The 27,848-nt window shown below is 33.2% G+C and overlaps 1 protein-coding gene across 2 annotated transcripts in view; it reads left to right on the forward strand.

Moving 5' to 3' along the window:
• Positions 1 to 27,848, forward strand: part of COL15A1 (collagen type XV alpha 1 chain) — a 274,055-nt gene that overhangs the window by 164,453 nt on the left and 81,754 nt on the right. The window contains exons 7-15 of one of the 2 annotated variants that reach the window (XM_074196724.1): positions 850 to 927; positions 3,468 to 3,584; positions 5,087 to 5,203; positions 7,935 to 7,997; positions 9,702 to 9,737; positions 10,275 to 10,406; positions 19,218 to 19,253; positions 19,362 to 19,445; positions 24,201 to 24,266. In XM_074196724.1, the coding sequence (XP_074052825.1) occupies positions 850 to 927; positions 3,468 to 3,584; positions 5,087 to 5,203; positions 7,935 to 7,997; positions 9,702 to 9,737; positions 10,275 to 10,406; positions 19,218 to 19,253; positions 19,362 to 19,445; positions 24,201 to 24,266 (729 nt within the window). Of the gene's footprint in view, positions 1 to 849; positions 928 to 3,467; positions 3,585 to 5,086; positions 5,204 to 7,934; positions 7,998 to 9,701; positions 9,738 to 10,274; positions 10,407 to 15,149; positions 15,219 to 19,217; positions 19,254 to 19,361; positions 19,446 to 24,200; positions 24,267 to 27,848 lie in introns of both variants that reach the window. The other variant, XM_074196725.1, reaches the window with a different exon arrangement.

A 27,848-nucleotide genomic window follows, 5' to 3' on the forward strand; every position in this document is an offset into this window, starting at 1 on the left:
AAATGAATTTTAGCAGTCATAATTAAATGGGCCCCCCAAAAAAGTCACTCTAAAAGTAAAACCAGCAAGGTGAAATTTAACAGGCAAAAATTTAAAGTCAAGCCTTTAGGTTCAAATCTTCAATTGTGTATGTACCAGGAGTTCTTTAGAACAAAGACCCATAAACCAGTGTCTCCTAGTGAGTCCCCAGAATACAAAACAGTTTTGTCAAAAAGTTCATATGTAAACAAGGTCTTACTTCTATTGGAGAAAAAGTGTTCCAACTCCTAAGGATAAAAGTAGTGAATAGATTACCCGATTATCCCTTCAAAACCAACAAAGAGGATAAAGAATGATTCAATTATAGCTAGGTTTTTAGGTAGCTTTTGTCAAAGTTCCACCCTAAAAAAGCAGAAAAAGGAATAGAGCTTTCTTCTCTCTTTCTCTGGTAAATAGTTGGCCCTTACCAAAATTTTTAAGTGGATGAAGTTTGTTATTGTTAACTTTTCATCTTCCTTGTCTGCTCTTACTTGTTAGCACAAATTGGCAATGGAAACTAAGGGAATACCATGAAAACCAGCTCTCAATCCATATTATCTCTTATACACAACTCTAAAGTATTCTAAGTTAATGGTTTTTAATCATGTTCTTTTCTCTCTTCTTTATAAATAAGTATTTGGAAGAATTAGTGATGATAAAGGTCAGTACCAGGGAAGGTATAATTGATCAGACGTAGGAGAGATTCTTGACTAAGGATCTGTAATATCAAATATAATAAATCACTTTTTGTAGATGGAAGAAGTATTTTACTGAGAGATTGACTGGGAAAATGGAAGAAGTCTAAACTCTGTTGACTTTTCTTCCCTTTAGGATGATCCTGGTGAAGGACAGGCAGGTCTTCCTGAGTTTCCAGGTTCCTATGGTCCCTCTGGGCCTCCTGGAACATTGGTAAGGCTCTTATCTGTGTTGTATTCTATAGTAATGAATGCAGAAATCCATGTATCTGTCTTTAAGACAATTGATAGTTCTTTGAGATTGTTACATTATATCATAATATTATATTATATCATTATAATATGTTACATATATTATGTTATATTATATTTATTATTTTTTGTTACATTATATCATATCATATTGATGGAGTTTGGCATTTAAAGAATAGGTAGATAATTGATAAACTCAATGTCTGAGAGATAAGAGGAACATTTAAGTTTATTATACTTCTTCAAGCAGGCTGAGTTCCAGGAAAGAACTAGCAAGTTGGAAAGGGACAGAGAAACTTTTAAAGGGAAAACCAAGCAAGGGGAGGGAAACTGGGAGGGATTGGTAAGACTTAGGGAGGAACTAGCTCTGTGCAAATGTCATTTAGGGAATCAAATCAGAAAAAGTCAAGGATAGATAGCTCATTATTTATGCAACATTCTGTTATCTCAACACTTCTTGTGTATCCCAGGCTCCCTTCCAGGGCCCAGATGATTGGGTTCTGGGGCATGATGGCTTTGATATAATGTATAGGAATGTTTGCAAGATACAGGAAATATGATATGGAGAAATTTCTGACCAAATACAGGATAGTGAGATAGTCTTTATCAGCTCAAGAGAAGCATAAAACAAGTTTTCCCAGAGATATTACAAAAACATTACATTCATTTAAGTTACTCAAAATTGGGTTTTGTAAGAAGAAAGTCACCATACAGACAGGTTATCTGTTTCCTACCATAACATTTTTCTCAGTTTAGCATTTCCTCTACATCAATAACTTCAGATATAATGTAATAATATTATATCATATATATTATATATGAAATACATATGAGATATATGAATATATGCTGGATCTAACATATATATTCACCAATTTTTGAAATCTAATTTTCCTAAAAAAGGTTTTGAGGATAAACTATACTTTTATAAATATATATAGATATAGATATACATATGTAGTTGTACAAGTATATTTGTGTATTATATATTATCTCTTAGGAACTGTAAATTGTTTTACTTCTTGAAATCATGTTCATAGAATTTGTAATGAAGGTTCAAATCATTGAACACTAATGGAAAATCTAATGAGGAAAGGATACTATGTTTATCATTCAGGAAAATAATTTATTAAAGTCTTTGAAGGATTGGACATGACAAATAAGTATACAGAGCATTTATTAAATGATTACATGAGAACAAGAAGAAAGCAGGACTTCCAGATGGCATAAGATCAACAAGGTTCTGCACTAAAGGATATTAGACAAATCAAGGATGTGGCATGTAAAAAGTTCAAAAGACATAATTTCTAGGTAATTTAATCATTGTATTAGTAATACATTTTAATTAAATGTATTTTAAAATAAAAGGTCAACTCTTGAATGCCAAAGACAATCATGACCTGAGGGTTAATGGCTTATATGTCCTTAGAAGAGGATTTGCTCCTGAGAGTGGCAATCAACTCTGATTGGTTAATAATAAATGAGAGTGAACTTTACAAAGAGAAGTGAGCTTACTGTGATGAATGGCTAAGAGTATCACTCTTGGACATCAAGACTATCCCTATACTTAGAACATCCCCAGCTTAGACTATGAATCTGTATCTCCTACCCATACCTGAGCTATTTGGGTGGAGTAGCAATACCCAGAATAAGGAGAATGTTAATCCTATTTTTCATCATCCCTATCCTTAAGAAATTGGACAAGGAAATAGGAAGGGGGTGCACTGGAGTCTCCTCAATTTCAATAATTAATTATTAATATGAGAACAAAATAACCATTTTGTGTAGAAATAAGAATAAGGGAATAGAAAGAGGAAACAAAGGTAGCTATAACTAGGACTTCTGTGGAAAGTATAGTCAGTGAGATTCTCAGCTATGTGACTTAATTATTCAGTCAAATTCAAATATTTCATAAAGTCTTCCTCACTAAACCTTGTCAATACAATTCTTCTTCTAGTATCATGTAATACTTTGTTTTGTGCCAGTGAAGGGAAGATTCTCTGATTTGAGAATGTTTGCAGATTTAATTTCTTGGGAGAAGTGTGAGTCTTATAATTTAGTATACATCATGATATCCCACAGACACTTGTTCATAGTAGTTTAATAAACAGAATTTGTGGGTGGCTCGGTGGCACAGTGGATAGAGCACTGGCCCTGGAGTCAGGAGTACCTGAGTTCAAATCCAGTCTCAGACACTTAATAATGACCTAGCTGTGTGGCCTTGGGCAAGCCACTTAATCCCATTGCCTTGCCAAAACCTAAAAAAAAGATTCTGAATAACTGAAAAAAAGATTTGCATTTCTTTTAGTGCTTCAAATTGATATTTGTATTGTTATTAACTACCTTATCAATAAGTTTTTGTTTAAGCTCTGGTTTCTTCTTTACATAGTTCTCTAAGTATTGAAATGACCAAAGTTTTTTTTTCCCCAGAAACATAATCAGTTTTATAATGTGCTGATTTAAATTAAGGTTTAAGGAATGATTGATTTCTCTTGTTCAAAGGGTATAATGGAGATTGATGAGTCTGGCTTTGGTTCTGGTTCTGGCTCTGGTTCTGACTCTGGTTCTGGTTCTGATTCCAACTTGGTTCACTTTGAAGGCAGTGGGGAACTGCTTATAGTAAGTATGAATCTCTATTAGACATAAATATGGATTAACTAAATCAAGTCTTTATGCAATATTAGTATAAGAAAGTTCAACTGATAAAAACTATGGAATGAATTACTGTCAGCATTCCTATTTGTTTAATCTCATATATTTCTCTGTTAAAGTAGACTAATTTTTCATGATCTCCTACTCTTTCTTACAATCTCCATACTCTTTTGTAATAGATATCTCCAGATTTGACCTATTCTCATTTTATTTGGCCTCTCTGTAGCATTTGTTAATATTAAGCCTATACCCTTATTGAAACATTACTAGATTTATCATAATGGAGTAGAAAGAATATTGTGTTTATCTGGGATCTTACCCTCCCTCTGCCACTTATTATCTGTGGGCAGATATATCATCCCTGTGGGTCAATTTCCTCATTTTCCAAAAGAGGACTCAATGATCTCTAAGGTCTCTTAGCACTCTGAATCTATGTTCTGGTGAACCCTCTCTTTCCCCTTTTATCTATTCAGATGTTATATTATTCTGATTTTTTTCCAGGGCAGTTAGATTGTGTGGTAGGTACAGTACAAGATCTTAGATCAGGAAGACCTAAATTCAAATGTGACCTCAAGCCAATGTAACTCTGATTAAGTCACTTCCCTATGAGCTGCCTCAGTTTCTTCATCTTTAACATGTGGGGTAAAATTGCATCTACCTCCCATGGTTATTATGGGAATAACATAATATGTTGTTTGTATGATGTTTGTAAAGTGTTTTATAAACCTTAGAGTATTATATAACTGCTGTTAATGTTACTATTCTTGCACTCTTTTTCTCTTCTTTTTTCTTTCCTCTAAATGTGAGTTTTTATCAAGGCTAGTCTTTTGTTTTTTTTCTCTCCTTTTATAAACTATCTTATTACCTCAATTCAGAAACAACTCTCAAATCTCTCTCTACAATTTTGACTCTCCTCCAGTCCTAAGTTCTAACTAGAGTTCCTTGAGGTCCCAGAAATATCCTCCCCCAACCCCTGCTCAATTGGATCCTGTACCTTTTAACATTAAGTTATTCTCCTTTTGATTTTTTTTTGTATTTTCTATTCCATCTATATTTTTACTTTCTGATTATTCCTGTAGCTGAATACTATATTTAAGAAAGATTTTCACTGAAAAAAGCCAAAGCAAAAAAAAAATGCTGGCTAGAGTTTAAGATTCCCTGACCATTTCAGTTAATTGATTTTTTTTTTTTTTATTATTCAGTACTCTTTAATGGGAGAGTTAGGTGACACAGTGCAAAGAATGCTGAACTAAGGATCATGAAGATTTATTTTCTTGAGTTCATATCTGGCCTCAGATACTTAGGAGCTGTATGACCCATGGTCAGTCATTTTGCCTCAATTCCCCATCTGTAAAATGAGCTGGAGAAAGAAATGGCAAATTATTCCAGCAAATTTGTCACAAATACCACAGATAAGATCACAAAGAGACAGACATGACTGAAATGAGCAACTATTATTTGTTTTTCAGGGCCCTCCTGGACCACCAGGGCCACCAGGATCACCAGGTCTTCCAGGAGAACCAGGATCTGAATTATATATTGGACCCCCAGGAGAGGATGGACCATCTGGTGAACCAGGTCCCCCAGTGAGTATAAGGAATCATACATTCCTTCTTTGAGTAAATTCAGAAGCTTGAGGCAATTAGGCAGCATAATGAATAGAGCACTGACCTTGGAGTCAGGACTTGACACTTACTAGCTGTGTGACCTTGGGTGAATTACATAACCCTGTCTGTTTCAAATCCAGAGCCATCTCCAGTTGTTCTGATTCATATCTAGGCCCTGGACCCAGATAACTTTGGAGGAGAAAGTGAGGCTGGTAACTTAGCACAGCACCCCTCACTCAAATCCAATTCGTGTGCTTATCATGGCATCACCTCACTGATGTTATGGTCTTCTTTTGAGAACGAAGGAAAAACATTATAAATTCAATACCTTAAGTTATTTCTAGATTACTTGATCAGGTGAAAACAAGGGTTAGAGTAAATTGTGGCTCCAGTGAACAAAGCATTATACAAGGAATTAGTTTAGTTACATTCAGAATGAAACATGGTCAAGTTTAGGTTGTTGGGTTTTTTTTAACTTGATTATATCCATTGTTATGATGAGTGGAACACTTAATGGAGGAGAAAAGAGAGTTAGTAATAGTGTTTCAAAAAAAACAAAGAGAGAAAAGAATGTCATTTAACCATTAAGAACACCTAGAACAGAAAGAAGTTCAAAGGAACACAAAGAAAAGCAAAACAGTATTGAAACTGTTAAATTTATTATATATGATATATATTTTAAAATTTCAGACTATACAGAAGAGACCCATATATTTTATATATATATATATATATATATATATATATATATATAAACCTTATTTTCCATTCTTTGTATTTGAAAAATCATATTTATTGGCATTTATCAAACTCATAATAACAAAAATTCAAACCACAATATTAGAATTCAGGTAAATTAACTCTAGTTTCTCTTTAAAAATTTTATTATTTACTATTTTTTGAGAGACTTAGAAAAAATTGAGTTCTAAATTGCATGCTTTTAGCCTCTCCCCAGTCCATTGAAAAGGCAATCCATATGATATCAATTATGCATGAGAAATCATGTAAGATGTATTTCTATATTAGTCAAGTTGTAAAAAGAATAAAAGAAAGTGAAAAAATTCTCCTTGCACTCAGAGATTTTTTACCAATTCTCTCTAATGAGGTAGATTCATCTTTCCTTGTAAGTTCTTCAGAAATTTCTTTAATCATTATATTGACCAAAGCAGCTAAGTTTTTCACAGTTGATCATCATTATATTATTGGTATTGCTATGTGAAGTATCCTCCTGGTTCTGCCCATTTCACCAGTTCATATAAGTCTTCCCAGATTTTTCTAAATCTATCATTCTTATCATGTATTCTACCACACTCATATACCATAACTTTAAACTCAAGATTCAAATATATGCTTGTATCTCTACATATTTTCTTGGCTTTCTCTTTGGCTTTGGTGTTATCAATACTAGCTAGTCTGAATCCTCAAGGAGCAAATCCTAATGTAAACCATCATAATAATATTTCCTTCTTATTTACATGGTAAAACACTGTTTTAGTAGGCTCACTAAAGTTTATCCTACTCTCTTACTTTTTAGAGCAACCATCTTCTATATATCTTTTCGCTCTTTATAATTTTCCAAAATAATTTTCTTGTCTTTGACCCTTTATATAGAGTTTATGATCCATTTTTTAATGCCAACAATGCATACTGGTACTGCTTCTTCCCCAGTTGATCCTAATTATTCAGTTTTGAGTAAACCAATATCATATGACTCAATGTTTAAATGAATACTGGAACTGAAGCACATGACCTGATATTTTACAACTGGATTTTTTTAATGAATCAAAGCTATTTTGCAACCTAACCCCCCAAAAGCAGAAATAAACTGAAAAGTACTAAGAAATGACTCCATTTACAGATGGGATGAAAGCTGACAATGTTTATGACAAAGATCCAAAATGTTCTAAAAGGAAGAAAAAGGAGGATAGTCTGTGATTTTTTTGTGTGTGTATATATTATTGTTAGCCTAAATTCAAGATTTTTCCCCTTTTGTCTTAAAAAGACTAAGTTGCCTTGAAACAACTTAATTCTATTTCTATATTTGCCCATATTGAAGGTTTCTCTCAGTAGTAGGAGCTATAATCGGAATTGATAGACATAACAGACCCAAAGGGATGACTATTTTTATAGGGAATCAGTGATTTTCCTTAAAAAAAACCCCAATATTTAACATTTAACTTCAAGATTTTTTTCCTCTTCAAATTCCACATTTTGCTCAGTATTCAGACTCTTTGTTTTATCAGCTATTTTCAGGATAGAGAACTGTCCATCTCATGAACTATACATTTGCCTCTAACCCTATTTTTTCCTGCTTCTGTATGGTCACTAAAAGTAATATTTTTCACTGAAACCTTTTAACCAATGGCTCCACCTACTGTAGATGTGACTGCTATTATTGTGGAAATAAAAAAACTAGCAAAAAAACAATATGGTGTGGTGGAAAGACCACTGGATTTGTAGGTGAAGGTCTGGGTTTGAACCTCAATTTATATGCTTCTTATGCAGGTGAATTTGGATGAATTTCTCTAGGTTTCTGTTTCTTCATCTGTTGGAAGTGATTTAATGATTCTAGGTTTAAGCCCCCTACAGGTAAAACCATTAAAATATATCTTGGCAGGCTAACTGATCTCAGAAGTCTGTTTTGGGATTGATCATAACCATTTATTTTATAAAGGATGATTTAGTCTCATAAATTGCTTTGATTCAATAGGGTCCTGATGGTCATCCAGGTCTTAATGGAGCTGATGGTTTTCCAGGAATGAAAGGAGAAAAGGTAAGATCAAGATCAAAAGGTAGATTCAAATAAAACAGAAAGCAAAGGAAGCTTCCAAATATTGGGAATTTGGCAATAACCTTGCCTCTAGTTTTCCTCCATTTAATAGTAAATGTAGTAATTTATATTTCTACAGGCTTTAAAGTTTACAAAACATTCTTCTTAACACCTGTGAGAGATATAGGCAATACAAACCAAAAGAACACCACATAAAATCAGAGCAGACTTCCTATATGTGGAACCTCTTAATGTGTTTTTTTAAGTTAAAACAAGTCTATATTCATGAAATTAAAGTTTTCTGAATAAGAAAAAAATTGTTTGAATTTGTAGAACTGACAACATAGCTACCATATTTTTATTGAAAAGAAATATCACTTATATGAGCTTAATACTGTATTCCCAATTCCAAAATCTTTACATCGATTTCTCCCTTTCCTCCTTTCCTCCTTTTTCCTCCTCTTTTCCCTCCTTTCTCTCTCTCTATATCTTTCACTAACTTCTTCCCTTTCTGTTTTCTTTGTTCCTCTCCTTTTCCTTCTGTTTTTTTTCTCTTCCTATGTCCTCTCCATTTTTCCTTCTCTCCTCTCTCCTAGAACTACTGTTTGCTCCAGGCAAGTCATTTCATGATGCTAAAGCTTAGTCTTTTCTAGAAAAATGAGGAAATTAGACTAGAAGATCAAGGTTCATTGCTGCATTAAATCTCTTCTCCTATCTATGTCCTTGTACCTAGATATTTAAAAGGTAGCCTTAAGTGATTTCTGAAAAGACTTTTTCTAACACAAATGAATACAAAAGAGATGCCAATTTAAAGAATCTGTCTACCCAAGTCTCTTACAATGTGACCTTGAGCAAGTCTTTTCATTTGCATAAGTCCCAGTTTCTCATCTTTACAATAGGGAAAATAGAACTTGACTACTTCACAGGGTTATTCTGAGCAAAGCATTATATAAACTATAAAGTGCTAAATAAATGTGACTTGCTATTAAATTCAGTGATTTTTCAATAGAAAACTTAAATAAAATTATTTGACATGTCTATATCATTTGAAGTTTTGGAAAAAAAACCTTTTTACATGCATGAGTTCCCTAGAAACCCACAACAACCCTGTGAGATATGTGCTATGAGCTGTTCTCCATTTTCAAATGAATGAACTGAGGTTCAGAGACATTAAGTGACTTGCCCGTGATTACAAAGTAGTAAGTATCAGAGTCAGGACATACATCCAAATCTTCCTGACATCAGGACCAACACTTTATATCATGATCCATGGTCCCAAATCAGTGTTCTTTTTACTCTACTAAAACTAGTACTACTTTGAATTTCTTAGCATTTTCTGATAATGAAGTCAAGAAAATCTGAGTTTAGATGTGGTCTTATAAATACATTAGCTATATGATCCTGGGAAAGTCACTTAACCTCTATCTGCCTCAGGTTGTTCAACTGTAAAATGGAAGTAATTATAGTAACTATTACACAGAGTTGTTGTAAAGATCAGATGAGATAAAATGTATACAGTGTTACATACAGCACCAGAATATAGTAGGTATCCCCTGCTGATCTGAAATTGGTTGACTTTTTTTTCAGGGATATGGTAAAGGTGAATGATTCTCATTGAGTGAAAAGTTAGTTATAAATCCTCAAAGATTCATAGTAACTCATTCTTTTATTTATATTAACTTAATTGGAATTGCTTATACTTTTCAGGGTGAAAAAGGTCCTAATGGCTCCATTGGTGAAAAGGTAAAAGAGGGACATCCGTATAGTCTAATTCTGATATTTTATAAAATTATTATATGTTCAGGATATAATTGAATATGTATCATGAACATGAATGTCAAAAGATAATGTGTTCGATTGTTCAAATGAGTCTGTGAGCTCATTGATTTCAGGAGGTTCCTATAATCATGCAAACTTCTATCCATCCTTGTAAAGTAGCATAGAAAGACATCCCAAGAACTGAAAAGGGAAAAAAATCATAGGAAGACAATATACATGGAAGATTGTTAGAAATAGTTCTGCAATTTCCTTACCATCTCTTTAAATGTATTCAAGTTAGTTCAAAAGTTTATCAACTAGTGAAGGAAAGAACAGTTCAGGTATTCTATAAAGTTATGAAACAACTATCACAATTTAAGTAAAATTATTAAGTAAATGAGTAAATAAGTAAAATTATTAAGTAAATTAAGTAAAAGAATGATTTTTCAATCCAGGCAAATATATTATGGTTTCAGCAATTTATTTAAACCCCTTTCCATGCAATCAATCTTTGCCTTCCAGGGTGACTCTGGAAAAAGAGGACTACCAGGTCCCCCAGGGAAAGATGGGGTTGTTGGGGAACCTGGCCCCCCTGGCCTCCCTGGTCCTCCTGGACCCCCTGGAGCCAGCTGTGGAATGGGACTTGGATTTGAGGTAATCTTTCTTTTTTAATTATATATGCAAGAAGGAATGATGAAATTTCATAAGCAAGACTGATTCCATGCACTCTTTTTTTCTCACTTTCAGTGGACTAGTATTAACTTGAGTAAGATTTTATTTTCCTCAGATCTTGTTCCCAGTATTGGTACATCCTGCAAAGAAAAGCTTTGTTTAGTCATTCTGTGATAATCTTAAGACCTTATTTGTTAATTCAACAAGTACTTATTAGGCATATATCATGTAAATGATTCTATAATGTTCCCAAATCATGTTAACAACATTATGCCGGTTGCTTGAAGCCATCTCCAAATTAGCCCCAGTTTTACCTGGAGCATTATCCCCACTGATGATCCTTATTCCTCTTCATGGATTATAGCATTATCTGTCTGTAGGAAGGCACTGTCTCTATGCAAATAATCTATGTTCAGATGGAACAAAATGTCTCCAGTAAAGTTGCTTTTTTGTGTAACTGCACATATTCTGCCATTTCAGATTCTGTTAGGTTTTCTTAATTTATAAATTAAATATCTTCCAATCTATTATTTATGCCACCAATTATCCACTGTAATGTATAGAAAAAGCAATCTTTGGGAACACAATATTTGTGGGTTTTGTCATTGAAGACTTCCATAAAACTAGTTGGATTAAAGTTGAAACAGTTGCAAGAGCGAAATGCTTTCTAAATTCTATCTAAGGGGTTGGCCAAGTTATTTGAAATATGAAAAACTACTTTAAAAGGAATAAGTTCCCTCTCATTTACCTTATGAGAATAAGCTTTGTTCTTTTAAGGTAACTTGAGGCAATTGGGTATAGAGGAAAAAGTGTTAGACTTCAAATCATGAAGACCAGAGTTCAAATTCTTCCTCAGACTCTTGCTAGCTATGTGACCCTTGGCAAGACACTTAACCTTTGTCCACCTCAATTTTGTCATCTGTAAAATGGGACTAATAGTAGTATCTTCCTCCCAGAGTTGTTCTGAGAATCAAATAAAATATAAAGAACATTGAAAATCATACAATACTAGAAAAATCCTAGCTATTATCATTATTATTATTGTGGTGGACCCTTAGTTATACAATGTGTAATAAGATATTAAAGTCTTCTTTTGATGGTTCATTTTGGCATGGAAGTACACTCTGGTTCATCCAAAGCTACACAATTTGAATGCAAATACTAAGAAGTAGCACCAAACTAGAGGAACTTCTATTGTAGTCCTGATGACAGATATGTCTCTCATCTGAGGAATAGCTTGGTTAAAGGTGGAGAGACCTGTCAAAATGTTATCTTCCAGGTCATAAAGTGTTTGTTTTTTTGGATCCAGTTATTCATGAAACTGTCTACTAAGTTATAGAAGCAGGTACTCCAGGCTGCATCAGGGGATGGAAGATACAGATGAATAAAATCATGAATCTTAAAGTATCACTATGCCTAGAGAAATTCCTTTGTGCCTCTCCTGCAAGGATAATGCAATGGGAATCACCCCCCCCCCACTTAACCATGGGCATCCATCCTTTAGCTATTATGTGATTAGACTTAAGAACAGGGTACTACTCCCATGAGACCTCCATGACTAATAATATCTATTCTGTAGTACCATGGACAAGAGCTTTTTATATTACTGTCTTCCAGATTTGATTAAGGCCATAGAAGTTGAGACTTAACCATTTTAGTCTGACAAAATTGTATAGGGAATATATGAACAGAAGGGTTAGGTAGAGAAGGAAACATGAATGGGGCTATCTAGGACACTTTCTCTGCACAGTAATAACTAGAGTCAAAAATACTGGGTTCAAGTTCTAACTTTGACAATTATTACGCTTGATCTTGGCCAAATCATTTAATATCTCTGAATCTCAGTTCATTCATCTTAAAAAAAAAACAGGGATAAAAGCATTTATAGTCACTACCACATAGGGTCATTATTTTTTTAAAAAGTATTTTCAAACCAAGATTAAATACTAGTATCATTTCATTTCTTTGTACCTCCAGTATTTTGTATAATGCATCACATGTAATAGATGCTTAATAAATGCATGTTAAATTGCATTAGTTATTATTGCTAACTGTTATCATGGTTGTTATTATTATATTGTATGTATCATCTAGTCAACCTCAACCACAAACATTACCCAAATAACCCCTGTTTTTCCTAGGAAAGGAAGGAGATAGGAAGGAGAAGACAGGGAGAACCCGGAAAAAGTTGTCTCATTCACACTCTTCTCCTTATTCTAGATTTAAATAAAGGACCATTTGCTTGATTGTCTTTATTAATAATATTATGACTTAGCATTTACAAAACTCTTTAAGGTTTGGGAAGGGCTTTACACATATTTTCCCATTTGGTCCTCACCTCAACTCTGTGAGATAGGTGCAATTATTACCTCCAATTTACAGATAAGGAAACTGAGGTCAAGAGAATTTAAATGGCTTGTCCAGAGTTACACAACTGGAAGGTGTGTAAAAGAGGATTTGAATTCCAATCTTCATGACTCCAAGTGTAATATTCCAACCCCTTTGCTACTAGCTAAGAGGGAATTACATGGAAGTCCATGGATCTTCTCCTAGCTTTGATCCAATGGTTTATTTAGAGTGAGAGAAGTCATTTCAATCCCTTATCTGGAGCATTCCCTACCCTGCTGCTCTACCTAATACCTATGTGTAGATGTACATTGATACCTTCATCTTTTAGACAACCCAAGGACAACTTCAATTCATCAAAAATCGAGATGTCATTAATGTGGGAACTCCCTCCTCTGATATATATCACAACCCATTCATGCCTACTTGTTTGGCATAAATCTTATCCATACTCACCCATATTCCCCATATGTCCTCCACAGAAGTTTCACCCATTGTGCTTAGTGAGAGCTTTCTTCTAGTTCTCTTGACATGATATCAAATATGATAAACAATATACACACACTCAAAAACACTTAGAAAATAACTTGTTGGGGTAGTGCAGTAGGTAGAGAACTGGACCTGGAATTAGGAAGAATTGAATTCAAATCCAGCTTAAGTTAAATTTACTAGCTGTGTGACTTTAGGCAAGTCACTAATGCTCTGTCAGCCTTGGTTTCCTTATGTAAAAAGATGAGAATAATAGTAGTACCCTACCTTCCAGGGTGATTCTGAGGATAAAATGAGATAACTCACACATGTCACAAATTTTAAAGAATGTTATAAATGTTAACTATGATGATGATGATGATATTGCCAATGATAGCTGACATTCAGGCTCAAAATTCAAGATAAATATTATTATCATTTCAATTATTACTCCTATACAAATGATCCCAAATTGAAAATATCCCATCTTGATATCTTACTTGAGCTCTGGTTTTGCATTTTTAGTCATTCATTGAGTATCTCAAACCAGGTATCCATTCTACAGGCTCTTCTAACTCAAAGTACAGTCTTCTTGTATTACCTGACCCCCAGCCATAAGGAAGGTCCTATGCACATATATATCACACACATATGTGAGAGGAAAGGAAAAGATAACACAAAGCACCTTTCTACATTTCTGCATCTTGAGAAATATACTGAGAGACATCCCCATGAGAACATAAAATACTGTACCCATGGCTTTAGCTGAGTCAGAATCTATTTTGTTTTTTTTTTTTGCAAATCACAAAATGTGCCAAAGTGCTCCACAATCAGACAGTCATATATTTAATACTGAAAGGAACTTCAGGGGCCAAATCCAATCCACCTCATTTTACAAGTGAAACTGCGGCTGAGAGGAAAGATGTCTCTTGCTTAGAGTCATATAGTTAGTAAGGGTCTAAAACAGGATTCCAATTCAAGTCTTCCTGACTTCAAGTCTGTTTTCTCTTGCATCTAGCACCTAATCTAAACTATCAGAAAAAAAGAGAAGTTTTTATTCTTTCACAAATATTTCTGCTAAACATTACCCTTGTGTGCCAGTAATGGTAGGTCAGCTATGATAGAGACTAAAATGATTTCTGGCCCTCATGTTGATAATAAAGTTCTTAACTGTTTATAACTATATCTTTCTAGTCTCTCTCCCCTCTCCACTCATCCCCCAAGACAAAGATCTAGTCATCTTTATTTTGATGAGATTTATTGTTGTATATTATTTTTATATTACCGGACATCATATGCACATTACATGAATGCAAACATACATACAAACACCATGGAACTTATACATTTTCTCCAAAACTTTCTAGGGCTCCCCTGTACCTATTAAATAAATAACTTTTTTAATGTAACATTCAAGATACTCAATAGTCTATCTCCAATAACCTTTCGATCTTTATCTTCCAATAATATTCCAGTTACTCTTTGGTGAGTTCAATCGAGTGATACGAGGATATGTATAGGCATTAGAACTTTGATTTCATTGGTATAAGGAATAAACTTCCTCTGCCAATTCAGGATCACATCTTCTTTGTAATATAGAATTTAGAGAGTTAACTAAAGCATTGAAAAAATTAAATAACTTACCAGGATCTCATAACCACTGTGTGTGTGTGTGTGTGTGTGTGTGTGTGTGTGTGTGTGTTAGATGACTACAACTCAGGCCTTCCTGGTTCTAAAGCCTGCTCTCTATCTATTATATTATGTGCTCTTCCACATTCTAGGACTAGTCACCTAAACTAGTGCCTGTCACTGTTTAGCTGTCCTAGGCAAGAGAATTTTGGAAAAATTGTAAACACAATCAATAAGTAGTTTTAACTGTTTGATTATATATCGTGTTTTCTCTTTTCTTAGGATATAGAAGGCTCTGGAAGCATCAGATTGTTGAATGAACCCAAAACTGCAGGAGCAACAATGCCAAATGTGAATTTATTTTTAAAATAAAAATTCAGGGGCAGCTAGGTGGCATAGTGGATAAAGCACCGGCCCTGGAGTCAGGAGTACCTGGGTTCAAATCCGACCTCAGACACTTAATAATTCCCTAGCTGTGTGGCCTTGGGCAAGCCACTTAACCCTGTTTGCCTTGCAAAAACCTAAAAAAAATCAAAATTCAAAGTAACCTGATCTCTTCAGAAATAGAATCTCTGTGCATAGAACTTAAGAGTTGGAGACAGGAAGCTGAGGAGAGGAAAGAAAATGGAAAGAAGGGGAAAACCTTGGCTTTGTTCATAATTCAATAGTTATTTTAAATAACTTGCCTACTTAAGCCTCTACTTTCTCAGGTGTGTAATTTCCATGAAGTCACCATTAATATTTAGGGGACAGGAATCCATAGAAATCTGAAGCCCTAAATGAAAGGTATCATCTAATTTATGATGGGTAGATTGTCCAAAATGCACTCTAGTAAAAAAAAAAATACATCTGTCTGTAGGAATTAAATGAAGCATGTTTCAAGTTGCAGTTTTCAAGGTGCTTCTGTTTTTAGTTTCTATTTTCCCATAGTTTACTCTAATATTTAAAACACTTGCCCTTTTTTGAGGTTATTAAATATTAATGGAGAAAGAACAACAGTGCAGAATATAAGAATATAGGTTCTGTTAACTGCCAGGAGGGATTTATAACCCCAATAACGCAGAGAAGGCAAATTTTCATGATAAACCCATAAAGCAGTTTATTGGTCAATGTCATCTCTTCTTTCCCAGGATGAAAGCCATGTAAGCAGTATATTTGGTTTGTGGACCAGCAAGAAACTCACATTTATATACATACATACTTTCAGTGGTTAACTGCTTTCCTGATAACTCCATCATCAACAAATAGTTTAATAATTAGGGGAAAAAATTACCAGAAATTGCTTATAAACATTCCCAATCATAAATATTAATTAAGCAATCCTGTTATTTGATCTGATCCTTTAGTTTCAAATCTAATTCCCAAGCTCATAGTCTGAGCTGCTTAAGAAAACATCTATGATGCATCTGTCTCCTGAAAAGCAGACAAAAGCTAGTAAAATTTAAGTCTTAAGTATCCCTGGAGAACTGACCTGGATTAATGCCCTTTAGATCAGACACTGTAGAGTCTGGCCCTGATAATTTTCTCGTTCCAAGATAGACAAATCTCTCTTCTTTTTCCTTTTTCTTTTTTCCTTTTTCTCTTCCTCATCTGGAATTCCTCACTTTTATACACACAGAAGAGATGATCTAAGAAGGTATCCCATAATTAGGTAGAAGCTAATCTCCAGAGTTGTTTCTAGTCTGATTCAACTAAGATAATAAAACTCCTGTCAAGTGGCTAAGAACTTATTATTTTTGCATCTGGAAGAGTTTATAAACAGTTAATCCAAGCCAGCATAAAAACCTGAGGCAATTTAGTGTAATAGTCATGCCATCCATCATGCAAGGGACCTATACCACCATGTGCATAAAATCCCAGTTAAAAAGTTCAAAGCCCTTTTTTGTTGTTCTTTCTAACTCCTTCCTTATCTTAACTTAATTCCTTCAGAGGAGTCATTCTAGTCATCTGTAGGATATGGACATTCTTGACAAAGCAATCTTCCCAAGGAACACTGCTCTGGGATTATCCACTGACTGGTTCTTCTCTTTTCAGTGTGGTAATTATATGCATCTTACTCCTGGCCAGGTCCTGAACCCTGACTATTCAGATACTGTTTAGCCTGAAAAAGAGAAGGCTTTAAGAAAACATATTCCTTGTTTTCAAATGCACAAAGAGTGTTGTTTAGAAAAAAAGACATACTGTCTATGAACTCCAGAGAGTCAAGCTAGAACCATAGGATGGAGGTTGCAGGATTCATTGTTCTAAAAAAAATAGGAGGAAGGAAATTTACATGATAACTCTGTTTCATATATATATATATATATGAAACAGAAAATTATTCATAATAGATTTGCAGTTATGGATATACTTGTATTGTTCCATAAATTAAAGATAAAAATAACATTTTTACAAAAGAAACAAGAAAGAAAAAGAAGAGAGGCAGCATAGTATAATTGAAGGAAAGCTGACCATGGGGTCAGAAAACTTTGAGTTTAAGTTCCAGCTCTGACATTTACTGGCTGTGTGACCCAAGAGCAAATTTACTTAACTTGCAGAGTCTCAGATTGAGGTTCTATAAGAAGAAGCGAAGAGACCGTGATCTCCATTCATAGGGAAACTCTCTAACTAGGAACTCCCTATACTGCTGAATGCACAGGTTCAAGAAGCCAAATCTTTTCTATCTTACAAATGATTATTTTAACCACAATGTATGATTTTTTTGTCTATTCCCTTATTTTATTTTTATCCCTGTCAATTATTTCCCAGATCTATGTAAATATTAAGGTACTATAAAGTATAGATTACTATTAATATGATCATCAAACACATCAGCTATTCTCATATTTGGATCATCTGCAAAAATAATTTAAAGCAACTGTGTCAATCAAGTTCAGTAATGTCATAAACAAGAGAAAATGTCATAAACAAGATAGAATTGGGTATGATAGTAGGAGGCAAATAAAAAAGGAAGATATAAAGAGAATACCTCCAACAAATGGGGCAGAGATAAGAATGACATATCTATATAAAGGTTAATAAGCAAAGTTAGCTGGAAGTGAGTATTCATGTGGGGTCTTGGTTATATTGCAGATAACCTCAAATATCTAATTTCTAAAAGATTTCTATAGAGCAACAATGAGAGAACTAACAAGTTGAATAAATACAAAATTGATTTAATAGAGGCAATAGGATGTCATTAGTCTTTTTTAACTAATAAAATATTTGATGAAATTATTATTAGGGAAAGATTTATCTAGGTCAATGTTTATATGAATTAAAAAAGATTGGAAAGGGAGATTGGTTTGGAGAATATTGTAGTAATTTTGGCATAAGGCTATGAAGACCCATCAGAGACCAGTCAAGTCAACAATCATTTATTAAGTACTTGCTATATGCAAGATACACTGCTACATTATGGCAATACAAAAAAGGCAAAAACTGACTAAGGCAAAAATTGACAGGCTAAACATCAATCAAAACAATTCTAAAGTTTTGAGTCTACAAGATTTGGAGAATAATATAGTCATTGTTGGAAATGTGAAAGATAAGGGAAGAGGTAAGCCTTATTAATATTTAACAGATAATTCTCTGAAGGAAAAAAGCATATGATACACTTTCAAATTTAAATTTTATTATAGACATTTTCTCCATTAAGTCTATACAACCAATTAATAGATCAAGCCTCATTAGTACTCTGTTTATTTCCTAAGTATAAATGCTCACACTAAAAATTTAATAATTGGTTCTTGCCAGCTCTGGTACAATTTTGAATGGAGAGGACCTAGTTTGGGAGGAAAGATAATTGGTTTAATTATGGACATGGAACCATAGAAACAGAATCATAAAATCTTAAAATCAAAAGATATTAACTAATTTAACCTACCACTCAAAATAGAAATCAAAATCTAAGAAAAGTGGCCATCCAGGTTGCTTTTATTACTTCCAGTGTGAGAGGGTCACACAAATTGTCTCATGGGAATGGATAAGACAAGATCAGTAAATGACTAGTTTAGTTGGAGAATAGACTGCATGAAAGACAGAGTTATGAAATAGGCCTGGATAAGTGTACTGCATACTGATTGGTGAAGCCTTTAATATAAAACTTAAGTTATTTGTATTTGTCTTACAGACAATGGTGAATCATTGAAGGTTTTTGAGCAGGAAAGGGAATTGGTCAGACATATGAATTAAGAAGATTATCTTGGCCGGTGTGGGTAGGATGAATTCTAAAGAGGAGATCTCATATTAGATGTTTGAATTACATTCCAATATTCTGGAAGAAAGATAATGGAGGTCTGAAATAGAAAGGTGGAGGAAGAAAGAATAATAGGTTTTCAATAAATTTATATTTTTTTTCATTTTCTACAGGGTCCAAAAGGACAAAAAGGGGACCAAGGGCCTAAGGTAAGTGCACAAGTGGTTAGATTTAATTCTGGCTTTCATTTTAATTTATATTATACAAATGTGAATTTGATGACTATTTTCTCTGATATCTTTTTTGGTGGGGACCAGGGCGAAAAGGGGTGTGATGGAGAAAGTTTAATAGGACCACCTGGGCCACCAGGACCACCAGGAAGAACTGTTGCTGTGACCACAGTGAGTATCTCAGACTATTCACTTAATGTTTTCCTTCATTTAATACATACAGAAATAAGTAAAGATTAAAAAAATTTTGATGCATTCACTGATTAAGTATTCATTGAACATGGGCTTTCTACCTTTGGCAAGAAGATATTCTGAAGCCATCTGTTATTCAGTATCTTTTTGCCTATTCTTTTAAATTATTTTTTAAAAAATTAACATGCATGTATTTTCTCTCCCTTCCACTTCCCTTCACTCTTTCTAGGGTAGTAGGGTAGTGGAAAGAAGAGAAGCAAAACCCACACTCGGGCCATCTATTTCTATCCTTGAAATTTGAGTCTTCTGGCTAGTTGTATTCTGTGACCAAGCTTGAAAAACACTTAAGAGAAGGGAGGAGATAAGTTATAGAGAAAGGAGAACAGTTAAGGATGTGACAGATTGGGTGAGAAGTAGCAGAAAGTGATAATAATAAAGGAAAGGGAAGGGGAGCTGAACAAAATCATACAGATAACACTATAAGCTATCTATCCTTCACTTAACTATAATGGTCTCATCTCATCTTTAAAAAATATATATATAATACTGTCTTGTTAGCATTCTCATCACTAAGATTAACCAAAGAAAAAGGGAAGACATACTTCTGCCTTCCCTTCATTGTTATCTTCTTTTCTTCTCTCAGGAGTTCTTAACCTGGAGTCTGTGCATGCTTGGATAGATTTTGGGTAGGGTTGCTTCATATACTTAGATGGGAAAGAAATTTCCATTTTTTTCACTAATGTTTGTATTCTTTTGAAATACTGTATTTTTTTCTTTTAAGTACTTAAAAACACGATTCTAAGAAGGAGTACATAGGATTCCCTAAACTATTGCATAGATACAAAACACAAAAATGGCTAAGATCTTACTTGTCTGGCTACTCCTCTTTCTTCCAAATGTAGCAAAAAGAAAATAATATTTTTGTCATATTTAGCATGCATCATCAGCAGTCTATCACACTGTAACAGCTTAATTAATGTTTGATTTAATTTTGAATTAAATCAAAAAAATGGACTTCAGTGCTAACTTTCCTTATACCACCAGGTCAAGAAAAATTAAAGCAACCACTAAGAAGCTGTGAGTTCTAGAGTCATGTTGGGAAAGTATAGGTTCCACAAAAATCATAGTCCATTTCTATCCAAGTAAAATGAAATCAAGAAGAATATTTGAAAAGGGCAGTCTTAGAAAGAAAGTAAAGGAGAGGACATATGAAAAAAAGTTTACATTTGATGTTTACATAAGGGCTGATGAAGGACTAAGGTAAGGGAAGAACTACTTGCTTTATTACTATAGGAAGCAATGGGAAATATGTGTATGACAATATGAACATAACTTTGTGGTATTCTGTTGAAGTGACAAATGAACCACCTTCTCTCTCAACTACTAGTGTCACTGCTAAGATACCAAATTCAAAGATACACAGAGTATTAGCCCTGGAATAATCTCTTTGATTCACCATAACATAAGGGACATCTCTAGTAAGAAAAGTTCTCTTAGAGGTGAGTCTACATACCCCCAAATCTCCAAGATAGAATGGCTAAATAGAACAAAGACATCCATCACAGTGACTTATACATAAAACATACCTAATAAATAAATGTCTATTTAATAAAGGAATGAATGGAAGAATATTAAGAAGAGACTAGAATATATTGCTTCAGAATCAGATTTTAAATAATTCACTGAATATCTCTAAGGAATTATTTGAATCACACCTATAATGTTATTGGTTAGAGAGTTCCTGGTAAGGAAGTCACTCCTACAAAAACATAAGATCAGTCCCTGCTCAGTGATTTATACTTTTAGACATTGCCTTGGGACATTTAGAGGCTTTGTGACTTATCCAGGGTCACATAGTCAGTCTATGTTAGAGGCAGAATTTAAACCTAAATCTTCCTAATTCTGAGTCTGGTTCTCTATCTTCTTCTAAAATTTAAAGTCATAACCTGAGGATGGGGAGCTAACTTGGGGAGAAGGGGGAAGAATGGTATGGAATGGGAATGAATGAGGGAATTATTGAATAATTTCAGATGACTAAATGATGTGCCAAGGAGTAGGTTAAGTGGAAGAACTTAAGATACAATTCAAGAAACAAGAAGTACATTAAGTAGAAGATACAATTATAAATACTTCCATAAATACTTTAATTATAAATACTTCCATATGTCTACATATCTTACTTTATATTTTATGAAGTATTTTCCATCTTAAGACATTAAACTAAATACAATTTCTAAGCTAACAATAGATATTAAAGGAGTAAGTAATGGAGAGATGAAACAGGAAAAAACCAAAATACAGTTAAATTGAGATTAATGCAGTTTTGATTAATACAAAATTTGATTTAGTGTGAATTATAAAATGATGCCAGGTCATATTTAATGCAAGCCAAAACTTAATATCACACATGTGAGTTATTTGAAAGTTTTAACATGCTTAATATGTAACATTAATCTGTATTTGTCTAACATCTTGTGTGAATAGGGATGTGCTGCTATGTGCCATATTGCCAACAATCATGTTAATTTCAGAACTCTAAAAAAATGGACAAGGAGTAAAATATTTTAGATGGATATATTGCATGTATATATAGAAAAGAAGAAATTTATTACATTAAAACAAAACAGCATAAGCCCATATCCTAGTAACTTGAATGAGAACAAGATGTTCTCTAAATCTATAGCATAGAATTACATTCAACATGCATGTGAAACAAAAGAAAAAGACAAAGTTGCATCAGCCTTTCTGTGGTTTGCAAATAACTCCATGGAGTAGAAGTGATAGAAATGGACCATTCTTTATATGAATGGGTTGAGGACTGCAATCAAAAATTCATTTCTCTTAGAACTGTCATCCAGACAAAAGTGTCAAGTTTATTTAAGGCAATGCAAGATAATTAAGGTGAAATGAATAGTGGAAAAAAATGTTACTCCTAGTGTTGGTTGGTTCAATTCTTTAAAAAAAATCAAGTTCAATTACATAATATTATAATGAACATTCTGGTTGGTACAATGAATATAGTGCTGGGTCTGGAAGACCAAATTTGCAGATCAAGCCTCAGATACATTTTGAGTATTTGACCCTGGGCAAATCACTTAACCTCTGTTTGCCTTAGTTTCCTCATCTGCAAAATATATAGTTTATAATAGAATCTATTTCCCAGGGTTGTTGTGAGGATCAAATGAGATAATAGTTGTAAATCATTGCACAGTGGCTAGCATGGTGTAAAGTGCTAATTAAATGTTGGTTATTATTGTTATTACTACTACTACTACTACTACTACTACTACTACTACTACTACTACTACTACTACTTCTCCTCCTACTATTACCAGAGATGTGACCATTGTAGATGGGTAAGTGGCAGCTAAATGTCTTGATATTTTTAAAAAGTAATAAAAGAAAATGAATTCATTGATCAACGAACTTTCAAATGTGGATAAATTAGCCTTATTCTGGAAAAAACAGATATTTTCTAGAACTTATATTTCTAGGAAAAAATCTTGAAGAAGATCTGAAGATTACCTAATATTTCTATTAGGAGACAATGCAGAAGAGCATTTAAAATAAAATACAAACAAATCTTACTTACCAGTCTTTAAATTCTTATGCTCTGAGGGCACAATTACTTCTAGTTTATTGGAATTAAATAAGAAATCATAGGTGATTAAATATAATTTTGAAGTCTTGTATTCTAGTAATTCTGCCCCAGGGAATGAAATATATTGTAAGGACAACAATGCTGAGTTTAAAGCATTGCTGATTTTAGAAAATGGCACAGGTCATTCAACTATACTTGGCTCATTATATAAGAATATGAAAATGTAAATTTGCCAAGAAGTGGATAAAACTCTCTGTACCTACCAGTAAATATGAAGATTTAAAGAAAGCTTACATGCTAAAATATTTTAAAGACCAAGACACTAATGTTGTTTTCATTCTATTATCAGTGCAGGTTTATCTGTATGTATGAAAGTAAATTTTTTATTTTTTAATTTGAAAACTGTTTTCTATAAATACTTGTTTATAATTGAATAAAAAATAGTTTTCTTATGCTTTGCTATTGTTGCATTAATAAACAGATAAAAATTTATTTTCATTATGTATTTCCACTTGACTGAAATAATGATTGTATTTTACATATAATTATAATTTAATATGTTGAGAATTAAAATATTGAGACCACTTCATTGGATTCATTGTTTGCACAAATCAGGACTTATATGCAATTAAATAAGAATGAATTAAAAATTGATGAGAAGAAATTTATGAAAATGAAATAACTGAGTTGCTTGAAAGAATCAAGTGGCATCAATGAATTGGCAATGACTTAAAGTATATTATTCAAAGATTGTGTTTTTCATAAAATTTAATTTAATTAAAATAATATCACAGACAAAACAAAGAGGTAGCTAGATAGAAACTGGATAGAGTTTTAGACTAGAAGTCCAAAAGACCTTAGTTTAAATCTTGCTTTGGGTACTTCTTAGCTCCAGAATCCTGAATAAGTCTATGAATTTCTCTATGCCCCAGTTTTCTCATCTGTAAAATATGTATAATAATAGTATACACTATTGTTGTACTTATAGTCTTGCTGTAAGATGAATTAGTGATATAATCGATGCAAAGGGCTTCAGGAACCATAAAGCACAATATAAACATTAGTCATTCTTATTATTAACACAAAAAAGGAAAACATACCATATTCTTATCCATTTTGTTTTCCTTTCTTAGGCAATTCTTAATGGCACAGATGGAATGGAGAATATTACTGAACTTCCTGAATTAATTGGCCCACCAGTAAGTATAAAACTATGCCAAATTCAGTATTCATACATTTAGATGTTCATGCTCAATGTAATATACCAGGGTTTAAGAGCTCTGAAAGTTAAATATACCAGAGTTTTGGGACTGATATCCACATGTATCCAACTCAGAATCATTATCCCTTTCTACCTTATCTTTTACTTGTTACCTTATTCATTTTTTAAAAAAAATATTTTATTTATTTTTCTAACTACAAGCAAAGATAGTTTTCAGCAGTGATTTCTTATAATGTTTTGAGTTTCACACTTTCTCCATTTCTCCCTTTCTCCCTTTCCTCTTCTTTCCCCAATAGAAAGCAATCTAATATAGGTTGTATGTGTATAACTAGGTTAAACATATATCTATATTAATCATATTGTGAAAGAAGAATCAGAACAAAAAACAAAAAAAGACTCACCATATTTAAAAAAATGAATTTTTAAAATTGAAAATAGTAAGCTTTGGTCTTCATTCAGATTCCATAGTTCCTGCTCTGGATTTAGATAGTATTTTCCACCACATGTCTTTTAGAATTGTGTTTGATTATTGTACAGCTGAGAGTAAGTCCATCATAGTAGATCATCACACAATATTGCTGTTAGTAAGTGCAATGTTCTTCTGGTTCTGCTCACTTCCTTCAGCATTATGCAAGTCTTTCTAGACTTTTTTGAAGTACTATCCCTCATGATTGTTTTTTTCTTTTTTTTTAATCTATTACATTCAAAGGTAGTGTTCAACACTGATCCATTTGCAAGTTTATGAGTTCCACATTTTTCTGTCACATTCCCTTCCTTTCCTTTCCTCTGGAGCAAACAATCTGGTAAAAGTTGTACATGTACACTTATGTTTAATATAATTCCATATTAATTATATTGTGAAAGAGGATTTAGAACTGAGGGTGAAAACCCATGAGAAACACAGAAAAAACATCCCATTCATGATTACTAACTCTATATCCACCCCCATGTTATTTTCTCCCATTTATTCTTTTCTCTTTCCTTTCCCCTTATTCCTCCTCACCAGTGGTTCACTTCATTTGCTGCCTCTCAATCAGCCCTTCTTTCCATCAGCCTTTTGCCTTTCTATCTGCCTTTCCCCTTTTACTCTTCTTTTTTTAATTTTTCCTTTTCCTTTAACTTTACTTTTACTTTTGCCCTCCTTTCTTTCAGTCCCTTCTTTCCCCCTTCTTTCCCCTTTCCCCCTATTTCTCTATAGGATATGATACATTTTTAAACCCATTGGGAATGTATGTTATTCCCTCTTTGGGCCAAATCTGTTGAGAGTAGAATTTACTCAGTGCTCATACCCTCCCTTTGTTTCCTCTACTTTAATACATCTTTGTGTCTCTTCATGTGGTGCTATTTATCTTCTAATGCCTTGCCTTTTCTTGATTGTTTTAAATGTCTTTTATCCTCAATCTCTATCAAGATATACTACTTATATTTGTCCTTCAGCATAAGTCTCAAGGGTAGATTGATTGATTGACTGATTTATAAGCAATTTTATCTCATAGTCACTTCATACCCACAGCCTCTGTCCAAAAACCCTCTTCACAACTGTTCGGTTAAAAATACAATTCTTAAAAGCCATAAACATCATCAAATTATAATCAATTTATACCACACCTTCTTTCCAAGTACCTTTGATAGAACTACCATCCTCATGAACTAAAGTATCATGTAAAGCAAAATAAATCACTGAAGTAAAAAAAAAATTTGATCACATCAGTCATTTTATATCCCTACCCTTTGTCTAAATATATTCCTTTCAATTATTATAAGAGAAATACAGTTCTCAAGAGTTAATATTTCCCTCCCTTTACATTTTTTATACATCTCTTATATGATGAGTCTTGTATCTAAAGATTAAGTTTTCTGTTTAGTTCTGGTATTTTTATCAGGTAAATTTGGAAGTCCTATATTTTGTTGAAAGGGCATCTCTTTCCCTGAAAGAATATGCTGGTATTTTGCAGAGTAATTGATTCTTGTGTAATCCAAGCTCCTTTGCCTCTGGAATATCATATTCCAGATTTGTTGATGTTGAAGCTGCTAAATCCTGCATAATCCTAATTATGGTTTCCTGGTATTTAAAATTGCTTTTTTTTGGTTGCTTGCAGTGTTTTCCTTTAGCTGAGAATTCTGAAATTTTGCTACAATATTTCTTGAAGTTTTTATTTTGCAATCTGTTTCTGGGGGTGATTGATGGATTCTTTTAAGAACCATTTTATCTTCTTGTTCTAGGATATTAGGGAACTTTCCATGATAATTATCTGCATGATATTGTCCAGGCTTTTATCCTGAAAATTTTATGGTGGCTTTCAGGTAGACCAATAATTTGTAAATTATTTTTCCTGTAATTATTTTCTAGGTCATTCATTTTTCCTAAGTGATATTTTACCTTTTCTTATATTTTTCTTATATATTTCTTATATATTTCTATTTTTTCTTTTTTTTTTTGGTTTTGTTTGATGAAATCTTGGTGTCTCACAGAGTCATTCACTTCCATTTGTCCAATTCTGGTTTTTAAGATTTTATTTTCTTCAGTTCTTATTTTTGTTTCCTTTTCCAACTGGTTAATTTTATTTTTAGCTGGTCAATTTTACTTTTAAAATTATTATTTTCTTAAGTTAATTTTTCATAATTCTCCTGCATGATTCTCATTTCTTTTCTCCATTTTTCTTCTTCCTCTCTTCTTTGGATTTTAAAATTCTTTCTGAAAAAAATAAATAAAATCCTTTTTGAACTCTTCTAAGAGGTTTTTTGGGAATTGAAACCAGTTCATTAACCCCTTAGAAGCTTCACATGTAAGCATTTTGTCACTGCTTTCCTCTCCTAAAATAGTTTTTTTAATCCCCCTATCAGAATAGAAGCTATCAATAGTGCTTTTTTTTTCCTGGTCATTTTGACAGTTGAGGTCTGTTTCTGTGGTATAATCCCAAACTTATTTTTTTTTTTTTGCTGGGGGCTGGGGTTCTGGTCCCTGCTCTTTTTCTGACATTTCTGGTGTTCTAGTTTGTTCCCTGGGCTAGGGTAGTCCAATGCCACATCAGTTTCTTGGGGCTTGAAACCTTGCTCTTCTTGTAGCTGGGGTTGGCAGAGCTGTGCTAGGACTTTAGCACTTTTAACTAATTCTCCCTCTGTTTTCCCAGCTCTCCCACCTATACTGGGTTATACTCCCCTTTAGCTCACATGACAGACGTTTTCCTGAAATTCTTCCAAGATATCATACTGTAAAGGTGTTACACTGTTTTTGATGGATTCTGTTGTTTTAGGATCTGTTTACAGGCTTCATTTGAAGTTGTTTCAGGTAACTTCCAATCTTTGTGCCACCATCTCAGCTTCCACCCTGGAAGTTCCTACTTATTCCTTCTTAACTTGGACTTTAAGGCAGTAAAGGAATATAGAAACATATTTTCTCATAAATCACTAAGATTGCAAAAATCTCTCTTTTCCCAAAGACTTTCATATATTTTATATAAATGTATATATATATGTATATATATATATATGCATCCATATACATATATTTGTAAATCAGATTCCCTAATTTCCTAGACCATCACAGTTACTACTATAT

Source organism: Macrotis lagotis, chromosome 8 (assembly GCF_037893015.1).
Source record: "Macrotis lagotis isolate mMagLag1 chromosome 8, bilby.v1.9.chrom.fasta, whole genome shotgun sequence".
NCBI classification, from domain to species: Eukaryota; Metazoa; Chordata; class Mammalia; order Peramelemorphia; family Peramelidae; genus Macrotis; species Macrotis lagotis.